The 17,274-nt window shown below is 36.7% G+C and overlaps 2 protein-coding genes and 1 long non-coding RNA gene across 3 annotated transcripts in view; 1 reads left to right on the top strand and 2 right to left on the bottom strand.

Annotated features, from left to right (window-relative positions):
* The window catches only part of LOC107582786 (F-box only protein 11-like), a 16,394-nt gene extending 15,533 nt beyond the window's left edge, over positions 1 to 861 (bottom strand). Inside the window, exon 1 of the mRNA XM_016268795.1 lies at positions 574 to 861. Coding sequence (XP_016124281.1) covers positions 574 to 661 — 88 coding nt within the window. The 5' untranslated portion in view covers positions 662 to 861. The remainder of the gene's footprint in view (positions 1 to 573) is intronic.
* Positions 862 to 1,907: 1,046 nt separating this feature from the next.
* LOC107582784 (DNA mismatch repair protein Msh2-like) lies at positions 1,908 to 16,333 on the bottom strand. Its single transcript, XM_016268793.1, has 16 exons — positions 16,061 to 16,333; positions 15,703 to 15,851; positions 15,339 to 15,626; positions 12,635 to 12,781; positions 12,402 to 12,551; positions 12,179 to 12,312; positions 9,079 to 9,278; positions 8,873 to 8,982; positions 6,642 to 6,765; positions 6,397 to 6,547; positions 6,211 to 6,308; positions 5,053 to 5,298; positions 3,760 to 3,964; positions 2,628 to 2,875; positions 2,371 to 2,540; positions 1,908 to 2,279 (listed from the first exon to the last, which is right to left on the bottom strand). The coding sequence occupies exons 1-16, from the start codon at positions 16,266 to 16,268 to the stop codon at positions 2,097 to 2,099; spliced, it is 2,811 nt and encodes a 936-aa protein (XP_016124279.1). The 5' UTR covers positions 16,269 to 16,333; the 3' UTR covers positions 1,908 to 2,096.
* LOC107582785 (uncharacterized) lies at positions 3,125 to 8,059 on the top strand. The gene is made up of 3 exons (XR_001608976.1): positions 3,125 to 3,247; positions 3,616 to 3,648; positions 7,990 to 8,059. It is a non-coding gene; the product is annotated as an uncharacterized lncRNA (long non-coding RNA).
* Positions 16,334 to 17,274: the final 941 nt, after the last annotated feature.

Genomic DNA, 17,274 nt, shown 5'->3' with positions numbered 1-17,274 from the left:
ACTGCGCAGCTACTCGCATTAGCTGGCGTGCTACCTAGCAGTGTGTAAACATAGTTTACTTCATAGCTACTGCATTCAAAGCGAACCAAAACCGAACAAAGCTGTTCAAGGTACTAATGCGGTGCAATAAGCAGATAAGTTACTGTGATAGTGTTTGGTCTAAACGGACAGTGTTGTGTATCAATGGCAGGCAGCCCACACTGGATCCTAGCAGCTACGCAGCGCAGATTTGCATGCCTAAATCCACTTCTCACGTCTCTCTTCCACCTATGAGAGGTGGCTTATAGCAAAGGTAAATCAATATTTACCTTGTCACCTTGTTTCTAAGTTTAAAGCCTACCCGGAAAGGTGGTACGTTAAGTGTGTTAAAAGCTAGCCGTTTACGGTTCTGGCTCGTGAAGCCCAAACAAAGCGCGGCCTGGCCTGTTTATATGCGCCTCGACGCTCTGCACACAAACCCTTTTATTCAGGCCTTGCGGCTTCGGAGTGGCACTGTCGGGTCATGCAGATAAAGTACCGTACACGACACGGCACACCATTGAAGTGTTATTGAATTAAAGGTCCCCGTCTCACCTCTTTCTGCGTTGTTTCTTTCCGGCTGCACCGGGCGCGGCCTCGACACTCGCCTGGGTCTCCTGCTGCTCGCTCTGACGGAGTTCATTTGGCGAGGTGACTTAACCAAGAAAAAATACGCGTCCCTCAAACCTTATCCTGTTGTACTTAGCATTTACACAAATCTCTGGTCTAAAACAAGTCAAGTCACCCGTCTACGCCGAAAAAGGACACCAACCCGGGGCAGTTTTTCTTATTCGGGGTGTTGTTGGTGGGTTTTTTTCCGGACAGCTCCCCCCTGTGCTGAGATCCGTGTCTCTCTCTCTCTCTAGCAGGAGGAGTCATTAACATGGACACGGAGAACATGCACAAGGTGGCATCACTGATGTACAGCAAGTGTAACATTAAGCGTGTCATTGCTTTTAAATATTGAGTTTCTAATCTTAAATGAAGTGCGTTTCAAAGTGTAAACCGCGCTAGTGCCATGAAAACAGGGTTCTGAATGGCAATAACATTGTAAAAGTCTTCCCTGGAGCCTAAAGTGGACTCCTTGCCTGGTCAAGGTAGCAAGAGGTTGGTTAAGATACTTGGTAGGCTGAGAGACCAGCTGGCTATCTTAGGCTGGTTTAAGATGTTTTGGTTAGACAACAAACTTGCTTGAATGCATTGCTCTTACAAACCTGACCAAGAAATAAAGCACAGCTCAGTGAAATACGTTCTGTTCATCTTGGCTTTATTTACCAGGTGACATGGATTTTCAATGCCACAGACCCCCAAAATGATCCAACTCTCAGATATGATCCTTGTGTGTGGGACCCTTACCAGAAAATTTAAAAGCCAGCTACTGTATACTTGTTTAAAGACCCAATCTATACTGTGAAAAAATATTTAAATATTAAGTAGAATGGTTTCTTTTTTTACTATACTTACTTTAGTATTGTACAGTACTGTTAGATGCGTAGTCACTTTCTCAAATTTTTCTTTAGTGTAGTTAATCCCATTATTATCATTTTTCCCCCAGATCTAACAATCCACTGCAATCCTGGTGTATCTAGTACCTTTATAAAATATTGTATTGTTTATAAATCTAAATGGGTACAAATAAGGTATGTCTGAACTAAACGTGTTTGTAATTATAATATTAAAAGTTTTGCAACAAGGTAAAAATAAAATTGAAAAACGTCAACATTTCCAAATGCACCCATTAGATGGCGACATTGTCACTAATCAAAATTGTAGTTGTGATTTTAACTGACAATATACCAACCCAGTAGCAAGAGACTGGGTTGCAATATACACACACAAAAATTATTATTATTATTTTTATTTTTTTTTAGAAAGTTTTTACTAAAGAGAATTTATGACAGAATGCACAGGAATGTGCCTACAATTTGCAAAATAACCTGAAAAAAAAACATTTGAAAAGAAAAAGGATGGTGCTAAAATGGAATGTTTTTCTAATCTACTATAGATTATATCCATTTCCATTATACATAATTTTACAGAAATGTTGGACTTTTATCCACTAAGCCAATGCTCAGCCCTTAGGCTGAAGTCAGTTTGACTTTGGCAGAACGTGACACCATCTCATTAACAAAGCTATTGTTTTGTCCGATGACCTCTGCCTTGAGTTTGCGCAGCTCCTCTTTGACAGCCTCATCCGACATGCTTTCAGCAGGCATTGATTTAACCTTAGCCAGGAAAGCCTCGATGATCTTCTCCCCCTCCTATTGGTAAGATGACAGCACATCAGTTTATTAACTAAAAGTTTAATGCATTGAGCTGCAGAGCAAATGCAAACATATCTTTCAATCTCACCTGTTTCTCAAGGCAGCGTTTCTTGGCTTCGGGTCCAGCTTCCTCCCCGGCTCTTGAGATATCCTGGAACTCCTCTAGCTCCAAAGCCTTCTCCCGTGCATTAGCAATCACATGCTTGGGGAAGTTAGCAAGCTCTGCCACATGAATCCCAAAGCTCTGGTCACAAACGCCTAATAAATTACAAACATTAGACACCACCAAACACAATGAGAATATACAAAACAGAGTTTTTAGAAAATGTTTCAAGAGACACTTACCCTTTTTCACCTTGTAGAGCATGGTGAGAGTGCTGTCTGTGGTCAGGGCAGTGACGTGGAGGTTACGGACAGTGGGAACCTGCTGTGCAAGTGCCGTCAGCTCATGGAAGTGAGTGGCAAACAGGCAGAAGGACTTGAGGCGGGTGGCGATGTACTCCGAGATTGCCCAGGCCAGACCAAAGCCATCGTATGTGGATGTGCCTCTGCCCAATTCATCAATAATGATGAGAGAATCCTCTGTGGCTGATCTAACGTGTCAAAATGCAAAACATGACAAGCATTTATTACAAAAAAGTACTGAGGGACGCAATATGCACTTACTGTAAATCAGGGATGGGCAACTTTGGTCCTGGAGGGCCACTGTCCTGCAGAGTTTAGTTCCACCCCTAATTAAACACACCTGCCTGTAACTTTCTAGTGATCTTGAAGACCTTAATTAGCTGGTTCAGGTGTGTTTGATTAGGGTTAGAGCTAAACTCTGCAGGACAGTAGCCTTCTTGGACCGAAGTTGCCCATCCCTGCTGTAAATTTATCAAATGTATAAAAATGTGAAAAAACAAGGTTCTAGTGAGGCATCTACAATTGAAGCAAATGGACCATTTCTGGAGGATTTATAAACAGTAGCATATTTTATAAAAGCACTTACACAATTCTTGTTAAAACTTGTGTATTTGAGTGGTAAAAAAGTATTTTAATATTCATGTTTTGCCTCTATTCACAACAACAAATCTACAATTGCTTTTGATTTAGCTTAAAGGGAGAGTTCACCCAAAAAGGAAAATTCTGTCATTTACTCACCCTTATGTCGAACTAAACCTGTATGCATTTCTTTCTTCAAAATACCTTCTTTTATGTTCCATAGAATATAGGTTTCAGTTCTCATTGAGAAGTTCTTCATTGTAGTTTGTGTCTTTTTTTTAATAGTCAATAGGAAACCGAAACTGTTTGGTTACCAACATTCTTCAAAATATTCTTTCATCTTCCACAGAAGACACTCGTACAAGTTCGGAACAACAAGATGGTGAGTAACAATTAAAATTTTTGGGTGGGCTGTCCCTTTAACTTGTACTGAACTTAGAATATTCTTTTAAGAATGATGGGAGTACAAAACGTGTCAAAATTGAGTTCTGACCGAAGAATAGCAGCCGTCTCCAGCATCTCAGCCATAAAGGTGGACACTCCTTTGATCTGGCTGTCCCCCGCACCCACTCGAGCGAGCACGCAGTCCACCACACTTAGCTCTGCCTCATCACATGGTACAAAACAACCAATCTGTGCCATCAGCACGATCACACCCACTTGACGGATGTATGTAGATTTACCACCCATATTTGGACCTAAAATATATAAAAAATAAAGACTTTTTATTAGGGCTGGGTAAAAAAATATTAATATCTTTATTTTAATCGATTCACATTTTTACGAAACGATATTGATTCTTAAATCCCAAGAATCGATTAGTCTAGCCTGTTTTCAGTTAATGTACGGAACGTTGAAGGGCACTTCCCATCCAATATATCGCAATAAGCATTGTGCTTTGGTACTTTTAATAGAAAACAAGGTCTCAGATTTCAAATTATGTCCATTGTATTGCAGTATTCAAACAATAAATGCCGTTTTGGCATTGTTTAATGTGGAGTGACAGATCGCTGCTGTAGCGCCTCAGTTCAACAGACGCTCTCAGTTCAGTTTCTCCACATTAATACCAGTTTCAGCACAAAATAAACATTACGAAACATCCGAACGCAAGTTAAAAGAAAGAGTACAACTTTACAATCCGTATACTGTCTCATGTAATCGCTCAATCAGTGTTTCAGTCGCACAAAGACCTGCTGCAAAGACGTCAATATAACGGCTTGTAAACAATGTCACGAAATGTCACATTTACCTCAAAAAACATTCTATGACCATAAATTCATTAGTTAGCTAGAAAAATAAACTGTAGAGAGGGGCATTTTGCTAAATATATGCACCATGTAATATATTCATTATAACTTTTACTGTTCTTCGATGTTGAATTTATATATTTTTTATGACAGCCACAATTTAAATGTTTATATTTAAAAAAACAAATTGAAGTAGAAATATTCTGTAATTGTAACTTTTATTATAAAACGTAATTAAGTGTAATTTAAGCAATTCAAGCCTAAAAAAAAAATCTGTAAATTTTAACCTTCAATATTATAGTAATGTAGTACCAATGGACTCTCGTGTATTTTACAGCATTAGTTAAGAATTTTTTTTCCTTAAAATTAGCATGTCTACCTGATATATATATCCAAAATAATCGATATTGAATCGAAAGCTTGTGAATGAGAATCGAATCGTGAAATTTGTGTCAAAACCCAGCCCTACTTTTTATCATGAGGATTAATGCATTTATGTACATGAAGCTTCCATTTAATGCTATCAAATAAGAGTTTACCTGTGATGATATGAAACATCTCCTCGCCCCTTGCGAAGGTGACATCATTGGGAATGAAAGCCACATCATCTTGGGCTTCAACACAGGGATGTCTTGCCGCCTTTATAACTAGTTTCCCTGACCCTTTCTCTAGTATTTTAGGCCTTATGTAAGGCACTGGGGCAGCATGGGACACCACAGCAAAGCTCACCACTGCATCCAGCTGAGCTATCACCTCATTCAGAGTCTGTACTGGATCCACATAGCCTATGGTACAAACACAGGATTATTAAACTATTCATTCTCAATGTGCCAACAACCAGATTAACTGAAAACATCTTAATGTTAGCGACCAAAACAGCTAATGGCTAACGTGTTCAATACACATTAGACTCTATAAACATTATGGATTAGTGCTGATTACCACAGGAAATAATTTAAAACCATAAACTAGGCCATTAAGTCACTATGAAATCAAAATGGGCATTTTTTTTAAGGAATATTGCCGTTTCTTATAAAATATACATGGGATTGCAGTAATTAGCAACATCCGACGATCCAATCAATTTCCCAATGACAAATTTTACTCTGCTATTCACAATATGGAAAAAAGATTTCCATTTCAGGTTGACGTTAATACTTAGATGCTTGTATTACAATAATTCCTCCCTAAAATGCATTCTATGAACTGTTGAGATGTTGAACCTGTCACTTTTTAAAGTATATTCTTACATAACTGTTTTATCTTGGCTAGTCTCATATTAACACAATGTTTAAATTTTGTCTCTTTGAAAACTGCATGTTATACTTCTTTCAAATGTATGTGCATGTTTTATCTTTTTTTTTTTAAATGGAATTTTATATTTTGTAGTTAGGGTACAAGAAGAGCTTAACCTCATTCTAAAAAAGGGCACAATGTACTGTATTAATATGAAGTAATTTTCCATATTGATTTTTTTTACAGGTGTTTTACTGTACTTTTCAACAGAACATTCCTTAAGGAAAATAAAAAACCACATGGAAAAGTTCAAAAACCACAATGAACAAGCTAGGGCTGTGTAAATAATCGAATGCTCTGTGCATTTACTACACAGAACCATAGTTCACTGACAAGCTATGCAAAATCGCGTTCAAAATCGCAGGCGATTCATTGCCAAACAAGCCTTGAGTGACTCTCACCAGCGGCTATGCTGATGATTTCTTTGACGATGGCATTCTGAGCCTCTTCATACTCTTCTCTGCTTTTAGTGTACTCTTCATTCAAAGAGCTCAGCTTACTGAAAAAGACACAACCCCATCACTCACTAATAAATCTAGTCATTAGCTGCACCAGTATTTAAACATCTCATTCAACATCTCTCTTGCCTGTTAGTGAATCGCACTCCATTCTTTTGAACATCTAAAGTAGTGAATTTCTTGTTGTTGCGGAGACTCTTTTCTTCTTTGCATGTGACTCGGAAAAAGTAACCAATCTGTGCATTGGATTCAAGCTTCACAGTCTTAGCTGCTTCCAGCCCTAAAGCAAAACAAACAAAATTGGTTTTGTTACTGGTTCAACGCTAAATTGCTTAATAGGAAATACATTTCATTACCACATTATGTTTACTTACCCAGTTCACGAGCCGCACTGTTCAAGGCAGCCTGCATGGCTTTCTCCAAACGATTCATGTTCTCCCTGAGCTCACTCAATGTGGGATCAAATGAGGGTTTCACCAGGAACTCATGATGTTCAACCTGGACAACAAAAACAAGAGTGGCATACATTTTAGGAATTCCAACTTTTAGCCAGAGCAACTTACAAACTGAGCTTAAAGGGGTCATATGATGCAATTTCAAGTTTTCCTTTCTCTTTAGAGTGTTACAAGCTGTTCGTGAATAGATAAGATCCCTAAAGTTGCAAAGACTAAAGTCTCAAACCCAAAGAGATATTCTTTATAAAAGTTAAGACTCGTCCACGCCCTCCTAAAACGCCTCGTTTAAACACGCCCCCACATGTCTACGTCACTGTGTGGGAAGATTTGCATAACACTGCCCAAATGTTCACGCAAATAAAGAAGGCATAGCTTTATTGTTGCTGCCACCATGTTGTGAAGACGCTGTGTGTTTCGTTGCAAAAGCGAAAATACTTTGTTTGGCCTTTCAAAAGAGGACATGACTAGAAATCAGTGGTCAAGTTGCATTTACGTCTGAATTTAAATATTCAGATGTGTGCAGCGCATTTTATGGAGGGCTGTTTCCTGATCCTGGGAGAGTAGACTACAATACCGGCTCAGACAATGTTACAAAAGATTTCTATTCCAGATAAATGCTGTTCTTTTGCACATTCTTTTCAAAGAATCCTGGGGAAAAGTATATGAGTTTTAATAGAAATAGTAAGCAGCATAACTGATTTACAAAATTGATAATAAAAAAAAATGTTGAGCACCAAATCGGCATGGCATAAAATGATTTCCGAAGATCATGTATCACTGAAGCCTGGAGTAAAGTAAAAATCGATGCGTTTCAGAAAGGCGGGGCATAGAGGAGAAACAATAATGTACAGTATGTGAATTTTTTTTAAACCTTAAACCGCATAAACATCATGACCCTTTTAAGGTTTGCTTAAAGCACCGAGTGTAGATGACAACAGCAGACCTGGTTCATGTCCAGTGTGGTTTCAATCATCTCCTGAAATTTGGAGAAGTCAGAGACGAGGTCGTTGAGGGGAGAGATGAATGCTGCGTGCAGGAGGACCTGATGTTTCCCTGATCAAAATACAGCTGTCGCTCATTGTGTTGCTCCACAACTAATTTTGTTGTTCAAATGCAAATTAGAAGGTTAACAGGCCAAATTGTGCTCACCACTGTATCTCTCCAACGCCAGCACCAGATTCGGCAGATGCCCCACAGCTTGATAGACCTTGTAACAGTCTTGTAAATTAGAGCTTTGACGCTGGAACTTCTTTGCCATTCGGTTCAGGTCTGGAAAACGGCGGAGAAGATCCTCCTGACAACTCTTCCTCAGCTCAGAGTCCTCTACAAAAGTCTCCACAAGATCCAGTCTGCACATCAGAACCACAAATGTCTAATAAAGTCACAGGCAAAAATAAACCCTCTAAAATGTAAAAAAATATGCTGCATCCACAAGATACTTTTTGGAGTAATTCATATTTTTATTCAGCAAGGCTGCATTAAACTGAACAAAAGTGACAAAGACAATGTTACAAAAGATTTCTATTCCAGATAAATGCTGTTCTTTTGCACATTTTTTTCAAAGAATCCTGGGGAAAAGTATATGAGTTTTAATAGAAATAGTAAGCAGCATAACTGATTTACAAAATTGATAATAAAAAAAAATGTTGAGCACCAAATCGGCATGGCATAAAATGATTTCCGAAGATCATGTATCACTGAAGCCTGGAGTAATGGCTGCTGAAAATTCAGCTTTGCCATCATTGGAATAAATTACATCGTAAAATATATTCAAAAAGAAAATAATAATTAAGCTGTAATAATTTGACAGGATATTAATATTAATATGATATTATAAATGTAGCCTTGGTGAGCATAAGAGACTTCTTTCACAAATCCCACCATCACTACACTTTTAAATGAGTATAAAAGCATATATTATAGTCTCACTGTATGCTACAGAAGTTCAATTCAAATAAGCACAAGTCACAGCATACCTTGCTTTTCAGACCGATGAGCTTTGTAAAAATCGATGCGTTTCAGAAAGGCGGGGCATAGAGGAGAAACAATAATGTACAGTATGTGAATTTTTTTTAAACCTTAAACCGCATAAACATCATGACCCTTTTAAGGTTTGCTTAAAGCACCGAGTGTAGATGACAACAGCAGACCTGGTTCATGTCCAGTGTGGTTTCAATCATCTCCTGAAATTTGGAGAAGTCAGAGACGAGGTCGTTGAGGGGAGAGATGAATGCTGCGTGCAGGAGGACCTGATGTTTCCCTGATCAAAATACAGCTGTCGCTCATTGTGTTGCTCCACAACTAATTTTGTTGTTCAAATGCAAATTAGAACGTTAACAGGCCAAATTGTGCTCACCACTGTATCTCTCCAACGCCAGCACCAGATTCGGCAGATGCCCCACAGCTTGATAGACCTTGTAACAGTCTTGTAAATTAGAGCTTTGACGCTGGAACTTCTTTGCCATTCGGTTCAGGTCTGGAAAACGGCGGAGAAGATCCTCCTGACAACTCTTCCTCAGCTCAGAGTCCTCTACAAAAGTCTCCACAAGATCCAGTCTGCACATCAGAACCACAAATGTCTAATAAAGTCACAGGCAAAAATAAACCCTCTAAAATGTAAAAAAATATGCTGCATCCACAAGATACTTTTTGGAGTAATTCATATTTTTATTCAGCAAGGCTGCATTAAACTGAACAAAAGTGACAAAGACAATGTTACAAAAGATTTCTATTCCAGATAAATGCTGTTCTTTTGCACATTTTTTTCAAAGAATCCTGGGGAAAAGTATATGAGTTTTAATAGAAATAGTAAGCAGCATAACTGATTTACAAAATTGATAATAAAAAAAAATGTTGAGCACCAAATCGGCATGGCATAAAATGATTTCCGAAGATCATGTATCACTGAAGCCTGGAGTAATGGCTGCTGAAAATTCAGCTTTGCCATCATTGGAATAAATTACATCGTAAAATATATTCAAAAAGAAAATAATAATTAAGCTGTAATAATTTGACAGGATATTAATATTAATATGATATTATAAATGTAGCCTTGGTGAGCATAAGAGACTTCTTTCACAAATCCCACCATCACTAAACTTTTAAATGAGTATAAAAGCATATATTATAGTCTCACTGTATGCTACAGAAGTTCAATTCAAATAAGCACAAAAAAAATTATATCAGCATTAGGGAACATTTTTAAATTCTAAACAACTTAAACATCCTATATGATTCCATAAATATGTAATGTATCAGACCGAATCAAAGAAATTACATACCAATTCGAGATTTAAAGGTATATGCAGCAAACAAAACAAAAAAAAGTCACCTTTCTTCTATCTTGTTTTTGTCGATGAGAGGCTGTTTGATCCACTGGCTGACCAACCGCTGTCCTTGTGGGGTACGACATTTGTTTAAGAGGCCTGCCAGGGAGTGTGTGCCTGTAGCATCATCAGAGGAACCCTGAGAAATCAGAGGAGGAACATATCAGAACTCACGATAACCCTCCACTGAAGAAATTGCATATTTCTTGTTTTTGAATGACCCTTGACCTGGAAGAGATTCAGGGCCTGCACAGCAGCATTATCCAGACGCATGTACTGGTTGAGATCAAAGGTGGTTATCTTGAAGGAACCAAAATTGGCCTCATCTGAGAGGAGCTCCAGGTATTTGATGACTGCTTGTAAGCAAGACATTGCAATCTGGAAAAAAGCAATAACCTAATTAAATCTCCTGGTCAAGCTCCTGAAATTACACATCTAACTTGTGCTGCAGAGCCCCAAACCTGTTTCTCCATCTCTGGAAGTGCAGCACTGGACACGGTCTCTCCCTTACGGGCCTTCAGTAGACGATTCAGATCCTGCACAATGTCTTTGGTTGTGAACTCTGATTTCTTCCTGTCTGTGAGCAGAATGCCACCACGCTGTACCACCTGAGTTAAGAACAGCAACCAGCATGTAAGATGAATGATTACGATTATGGTTATACAATCTTGTTCTAAGGATGCACCAATATTAATTTTGGCTGATACGGTAAGCTGTCATTTTTCTTTTTTCATTTTATGTCTGATAATCAATAAATGGCCTATATTAAAATTCTACCGTTTTATCAAAATAAAAAATGAAAATCTATCATTTTAAATGGTACATGTGAATTTAGCAAGCACAGCATTATGATGTAGAGTAAAAAAAATGTATATTCATTTTGAGATTTATTATTTTACATTACATTTAAAGAGGGCATCATTCACCACAGACAAAATAGGTAGTTAATAAAACTTGGCTGTCTATGGAGTAGAAAAATACATCGGTGCTATATGACTAGAAAAAACAACAACTAAGAAACGGGGCTGTGGCTTTCCCTTCTGACAGAAACTTCAACAGCCATAATGCAGTTTTGATTTTGGCGCCAAGTCAGAATTGTTACTCGCAATTGCAAGAAAAAAGTCAGAATTGTGAAATGCAAGCTCTATTAGGGCTGCACAATAATTCAATATCGATATGTATCGCGATATAATTTTTTTCAATAACAGTGGTGTGATTTTGAAACACATTTTCGATATACATTACGTGTTTCCCATACATTGATTTATTTGTGGTGTTTGATTTCGTTGAATAAACATGAGCACTGCACATTTCAAAATCATAACACGGCGTGGGTGTTTTATATGAATGTATCTCTGAAGGGAAAGGACTGTCTTCAGAAAAGTTTCGATGGTATTTTTATTTTATCTGATAAAGTAGCGTTCAGGAGTGGAGCTGATTTGATTACAGCCGTTACTGGAGAAACCGTTAGTTCTACCGCTCTCAAAGCGCCTCCTGCTGGCAGACAATCAGCTTGCATTTTCAATAATAAGACCATCTCCTGCTGTTCTTTTGCACATTTTTTTCAAAGAATCCTGGGGAAAAGTATATGAGTTTTAATAGAAATAGTAAGCAGCATAACTGATTTACAAAATTGATAATAAAAAAAAATGTTGAGCACCAAATCGGCATGGCATAAAATGATTTCCGAAGATCATGTATCACTGAAGCCTGGAGTAAAGGCTGCTGAAAATTCAGCTTTGCCATCATTGGAATAAATTACATCGTAAAATATATTCAAAAAGAAAATAATAATTAAGCTGTAATAATTTGACAGGATATTAATATTAATATGATATTATAAATGTAGCCTTGGTGAGCATAAGAGACTTCTTTCACAAATCCCACCATCACTACACTTTTAAATGAGTATAAAAGCATATATTATAGTCTCACTGTATGCTACAGAAGTTCAATTCAAATAAGCACAAGAAAAATTATATCAGCATTAGGGAACATTTTTAAATTCTAAACAACTTAAACATCCTATATGATTCCATAAATATGTAATGTATCAGACCGAATCAAAGAAATTACATACCAATTCGAGATTTAAAGGTATATGCAGCAAACAAAACAAAAAAAAGTCACCTTTCTTCTATCTTGTTTTTGTCGATGAGAGGCTGTTTGATCCACTGGCTGACCAACCGCTGTCCTTGTGGGGTACGACATTTGTTTAAGAGGCCTGCCAGGGAGTGTGTGCCTGTAGCATCATCAGAGGAACCCTGAGAAATCAGAGGAGGAACATATCAGAACTCACGATAACCCTCCACTGAAGAAATTGCATATTTCTTGTTTTTGAATGACCCTTGACCTGGAAGAGATTCAGGGCCTGCACAGCAGCATTATCCAGACGCATGTACTGGTTGAGATCAAAGGTGGTTATCTTGAAGGAACCAAAATTGGCCTCATCTGAGAGGAGCTCCAGGTATTTGATGACTGCTTGTAAGCAAGACATTGCAATCTGGAAAAAAGCAATAACCTAATTAAATCTCCTGGTCAAGCTCCTGAAATTACACATCTAACTTGTGCTGCAGAGCCCCAAACCTGTTTCTCCATCTCTGGAAGTGCAGCACTGGACACGGTCTCTCCCTTACGGGCCTTCAGTAGACGATTCAGATCCTGCACAATGTCTTTGGTTGTGAACTCTGATTTCTTCCTGTCTGTGAGCAGAATGCCACCACGCTGTACCACCTGAGTTAAGAACAGCAACCAGCATGTAAGATGAATGATTACGATTATGGTTATACAATCTTGTTCTAAGGATGCACCAATATTAATTTTGGCTGATACGGTAAGCTGTCATTTTTCTTTTTTCATTTTATGTCTGATAATCAATAAATGGCCTATATTAAAATTCTACCGTTTTATCAAAATAAAAAATGAAAATCTATCATTTTAAATGGTACATGTGAATTTAGCAAGCACAGCATTATGATGTAGAGTAAAAAAAATGTATATTCATTTTGAGATTTATTATTTTACATTACATTTAAAGAGGGCATCATTCACCACAGACAAAATAGGTAGTTAATAAAACTTGGCTGTCTATGGAGTAGAAAAATACATCGGTGCTATATGACTAGAAAAAACAACAACTAAGAAACGGGGCTGTGGCTTTCCCTTCTGACAGAAACTTCAACAGCCATAATGCAGTTTTGATTTTGGCGCCAAGTCAGAATTGTTACTCGCAATTGCAAGAAAAAAGTCAGAATTGTGAAATGCAAGCTCTATTAGGGCTGCACAATAATTCAATATCGATATGTATCGCGATATAATTTTTTTCAATAACAGTGGTGTGATTTTGAAACACATTTTCGATATACATTACGTGTTTCCCATACATTGATTTATTTGTGGTGTTTGATTTCGTTGAATAAACATGAGCACTGCACATTTCAAAATCATAACACGGCGTGGGTGTTTTATATGAATGTATCTCTGAAGGGAAAGGACTGTCTTCAGAAAAGTTTCGATGGTATTTTTATTTTATCTGATAAAGTAGCGTTCAGGAGTGGAGCTGATTTGATTACAGCCGTTACTGGAGAAACCGTTAGTTCTACCGCTCTCAAAGCGCCTCCTGCTGGCAGACAATCAGCTTGCATTTTCAATAATAAGACCATCTCCAGCAACGTTTCCAGTTTTTGTTGCCGTTCAATTTTTCGGAGCACTTTTCATACCATTTTTTTTTTTCTGGCTGAAGCACATTTGTTTCAATCTATAAGAATAATCAGCCTACACTACCAGTCAAAAGTTTTTGAACAGTAAGACTTTTAATGTTTTTTAAGAAGTCTTTTCTGTTTACCAAGCCTTCATTTATTTGATCCAAATACAGTAAAAACAGTAATATTGTGAAATATTATTAGAATTTGAAATAAACATTTTCTATGTGAATATATTTTAAAATACAATTTATTCCTGTGACAAAGCTAAATTTTTAGCATCATAACGCCAGTCTTAAGTGTCACATGATCCTTCAGAAACCATTGTGTTTTCATGTTGTTGTTTCTTTTTAAATAAATAGTATTTTTTGGGTTAGGAGTCATTTGTATCATCCCTACTGCCACTATTGATCAATTTATTGCATCCTTGCTAAATAAAAGTATTCATTTATTTTTTTTAAATCTAAATAAATAAATAAAACAAATAATCTTATTGACCCCAATCTTTTGAACAAAAGGAAAAATACAGTTTCGTGGCCAGTAAACAATATTTTTTAAAGTTAGTGTATCTTAAAAGCGCCTCCTGCTGGCAGACAATCAGTTTGCATTTTCAATAATAAGCCTATCTCCAGCAACATGTTTTTGTTGTTGCTCAAATTTTTAGTTTCCTGCAGCAACTCTGAGCACTTTTCATACTTTTTTTTTTTCTGGCTGAAGCACATTTGTTTCAATCTATAAGAATAATCAGCCTACACTACCAGTCAAAAGTTTTTGAACAGTAAGACTTTTAATGTTTGTCTCTTCTGCTCACCAAGGCTGCATTTATTTGATCCAAAGTACAGCAAAAACAGTACAATTTTGAAATATTTGTACTATTTAAAATTGCTTTCTATTTGAATAGCTTTAAAAATGTAATTTATTCCTGTGATCAAAGCTGAATTTTCAGCATCAATACTCCAGTCTTCAGTGTCACATGATCCTTCAGAAATCATTCTAATATGCTGATTTGCTGATTATCAATATTTAAAACAGTTGAGAAATGTTTTTTTTTCAGGATTCTTTGATGAATAGAAAGATCCAAAGATCAGCATTTATCTGAAATAAAAAAAAAGCTTTTGTAGCATTATACACTATTCCATTCAGTATAATTTTTTTGGGAAAGACATTATAGAAATTAATACTTTTATTTAGCAAGGATGCTTAAAATTGATCAAAAGTGATGATAAAGACATTTATAATGTTACAAAAGATTTCGATTTCAGATAAATAGTGTTCATATCGATATCGGAATTATCGTATCGACCAAAATTAAGAAATATATCGTGATATACATTTTGCCCAGTCGTCCAGCCCCTAAGCTCTATATTGGGTTTATTTTTATTCTGTGACTGAAAACAAAAAAAACAGCGAACGTCAGAATTCTGAGAGAAAAAATTCAGAATTGCGAGATGTAAACTCAGAATTTTGAGATATAAACTCGGAAATGCAAGAAAAATTTCTGAATTCTCAATTTATATATCAACATGACTCCTATATATTGTGCATCGTCATCTTGTTTGATAACACACAATCTGGCATAAGCAAGTTACCTGTTTGAGTTTCCCAAGGTCTCCACCTGCATCTCCTCCAGGAAGCACACACTCTTTGGGCCCGATCTGCACAAGAAGAGCCTCCAGATTGGAAAACTGATCGTTGTCTGGGAATTCACACACACCGAGTTTCCTGAGGGTGCCGTCCACATAGCCAACACCGACAACACGCTGTCCATCGGCCCCGGTGCCAAGACGAACCCCGACAACACCAGCAGCTCCCTCCCCAGGCCCTCCTCCACTGCTAAATAAAATCTCCTCAAACTGGGTCAGATTTCCTGGAGAGGCCTGTGATGCAAAACACAAACATGATGAAACCAGGAGAGGTGAAAAATGTTATTAAACAGTGAAGAAAGCAAGATACCTTGAAAGATATTTGCCAGTCATGTTCTTTGCTACTCTTACTGACATTCTTGTAAACCTCCACCCGGTACTGCCTGACCAGCAGCAGGTCCCTCACAAATGACTCAAAGTTCATCTTACTGAGAACCACACTCTCCAACCTCTTATTTCCTGCGTTTTAAAAATACAAATCAACTTTATTAGCCATAAATATATATTTTACAATATAAACATCATTTTACAGTTGTTTAACTTGATGATATACTGATGCAGTTTAAGATGCATGGCATATATCTGCACAATAGAAAGAAACAAAAAAAAACATATGTCTTTAATGAACTGACTGTTTCATGAAATAATTTTTATAATCAGCAACCAACCTGTGCCCAGGTTTTTGATGACTCCATTCGTCTTGAAAACCTCCTTGGCTGCAAAGGCCGCATCTTTTCCGTGCACCGTATAATAATCGTTTCGATCAAATACTCTCACGGTGGTGTCTGGTTTCTCGGGCATAGAAAAATAAAAATTCAGAAACCCATGTTCAGATGCACTGTCCATGGACAGATTTTGTTTAGGTTGCACCGCCATGCTGGGATCTCCCGCCACAGCACAGGCGCGCCAGGAGGGTCAAAGGCAAACGGGGCGGAGTTAAAATGACTACAACAATCCACACTTCAAATAAAGTAGGGTTATTTAGTAATTACATGCTCTCTTTAAAAGATGTTATTTGAAATTATTCACACAAAAGCAAAATGATTGAGTATGTCGTTAACTTTTACATTTTGCAAGGTAAATATTACACTCATAAACAAAAATTTGCGAAATGCATACCAAAATGTAAGTTATTTTTATTAGAAATGTAATATTTGAAAGAGTCTCTAATGCAAATTAATAACAAAAAGAATGACATATAGTTCAATTTCATGGAGGATTTTTTTTCTTGTATAGTTCCCCCACTGTAGTCCTTGATTTTGTCCTAAGGAAGGAAGATAATTTGAACTATTGTTAGTTGTTTATATGTATGTTTTTATTATTATTACTATTATTATTACTTTATTTATTTCATTATTTATTTATTTATTTCTCTCTTCTCTTAAATGCTGTTTTACAGATTAAGATTGTTCTTTCTTTTGTGCATGTGGACTTAATTGTTCAAATTGATTGTAATATTGAATAATTTCTTCAATAAAAAAGGGTTAATTTGTAACAATTCTTTACATGGCATTTGTGAATTCTGTGGATTGGAAAAAGAAACAAGTCCTCAGTTGTATTCAGCATTGTTCTGGAAGGATTTGGAAATGTGTTGGGAAAATTGGCATGTGTGGTAAGGATTAGTGTATTTGATGGGATATTTTATTTTTATTTATTTATTTATAAAATTATTTATATGTAAATGTTTGCATTATAAATAAACTTAATGTACAATTATATAATTATTAATATATTTAATTATATTAATAATTTCATTAATAATCCATTGGGTAAATACAATTCAAATGTACTTTGCACACCCAAATGTTCACATTTTATAAATCAACTAGAAACATGTTAGCCATTTAGTACAAAAAAACTAAACTTTCTAAAAGGTAAACAT

The sequence above is a fragment of the Sinocyclocheilus grahami genome, unplaced genomic scaffold, assembly GCF_001515645.1.
Source record: "Sinocyclocheilus grahami isolate Dianchi unplaced genomic scaffold, SAMN03320097.WGS_v1.1 scaffold47.1, whole genome shotgun sequence".
NCBI classification, from domain to species: domain Eukaryota; kingdom Metazoa; phylum Chordata; class Actinopteri; order Cypriniformes; family Cyprinidae; genus Sinocyclocheilus; species Sinocyclocheilus grahami.
Note: the sequence above shows the minus strand (reverse complement) of the source record. Positions and strands in the feature narration are given on the sequence as shown.

Excerpts from the sequence above, each read along its gene's own strand:
- LOC107582784 (XM_016268793.1), bottom strand. The coding sequence starts at position 16,268 with ATGGCGGTGCAACCTAAACAAAATCTGTCCATGGACAGTGCATCTGAA. Across the intron at positions 15,627-15,702 it reads ACTGGCAAATATCTTTCAAG|GCCTCTCCAGGAAATCTGAC; the intron begins GTATCTTGCTTT and ends TTTGCATCACAG. Across the intron at positions 12,313-12,401 it reads AGGCCCTGAATCTCTTCCAG|GGTTCCTCTGATGATGCTAC; the intron begins GTCAAGGGTCAT and ends CTGATTTCTCAG.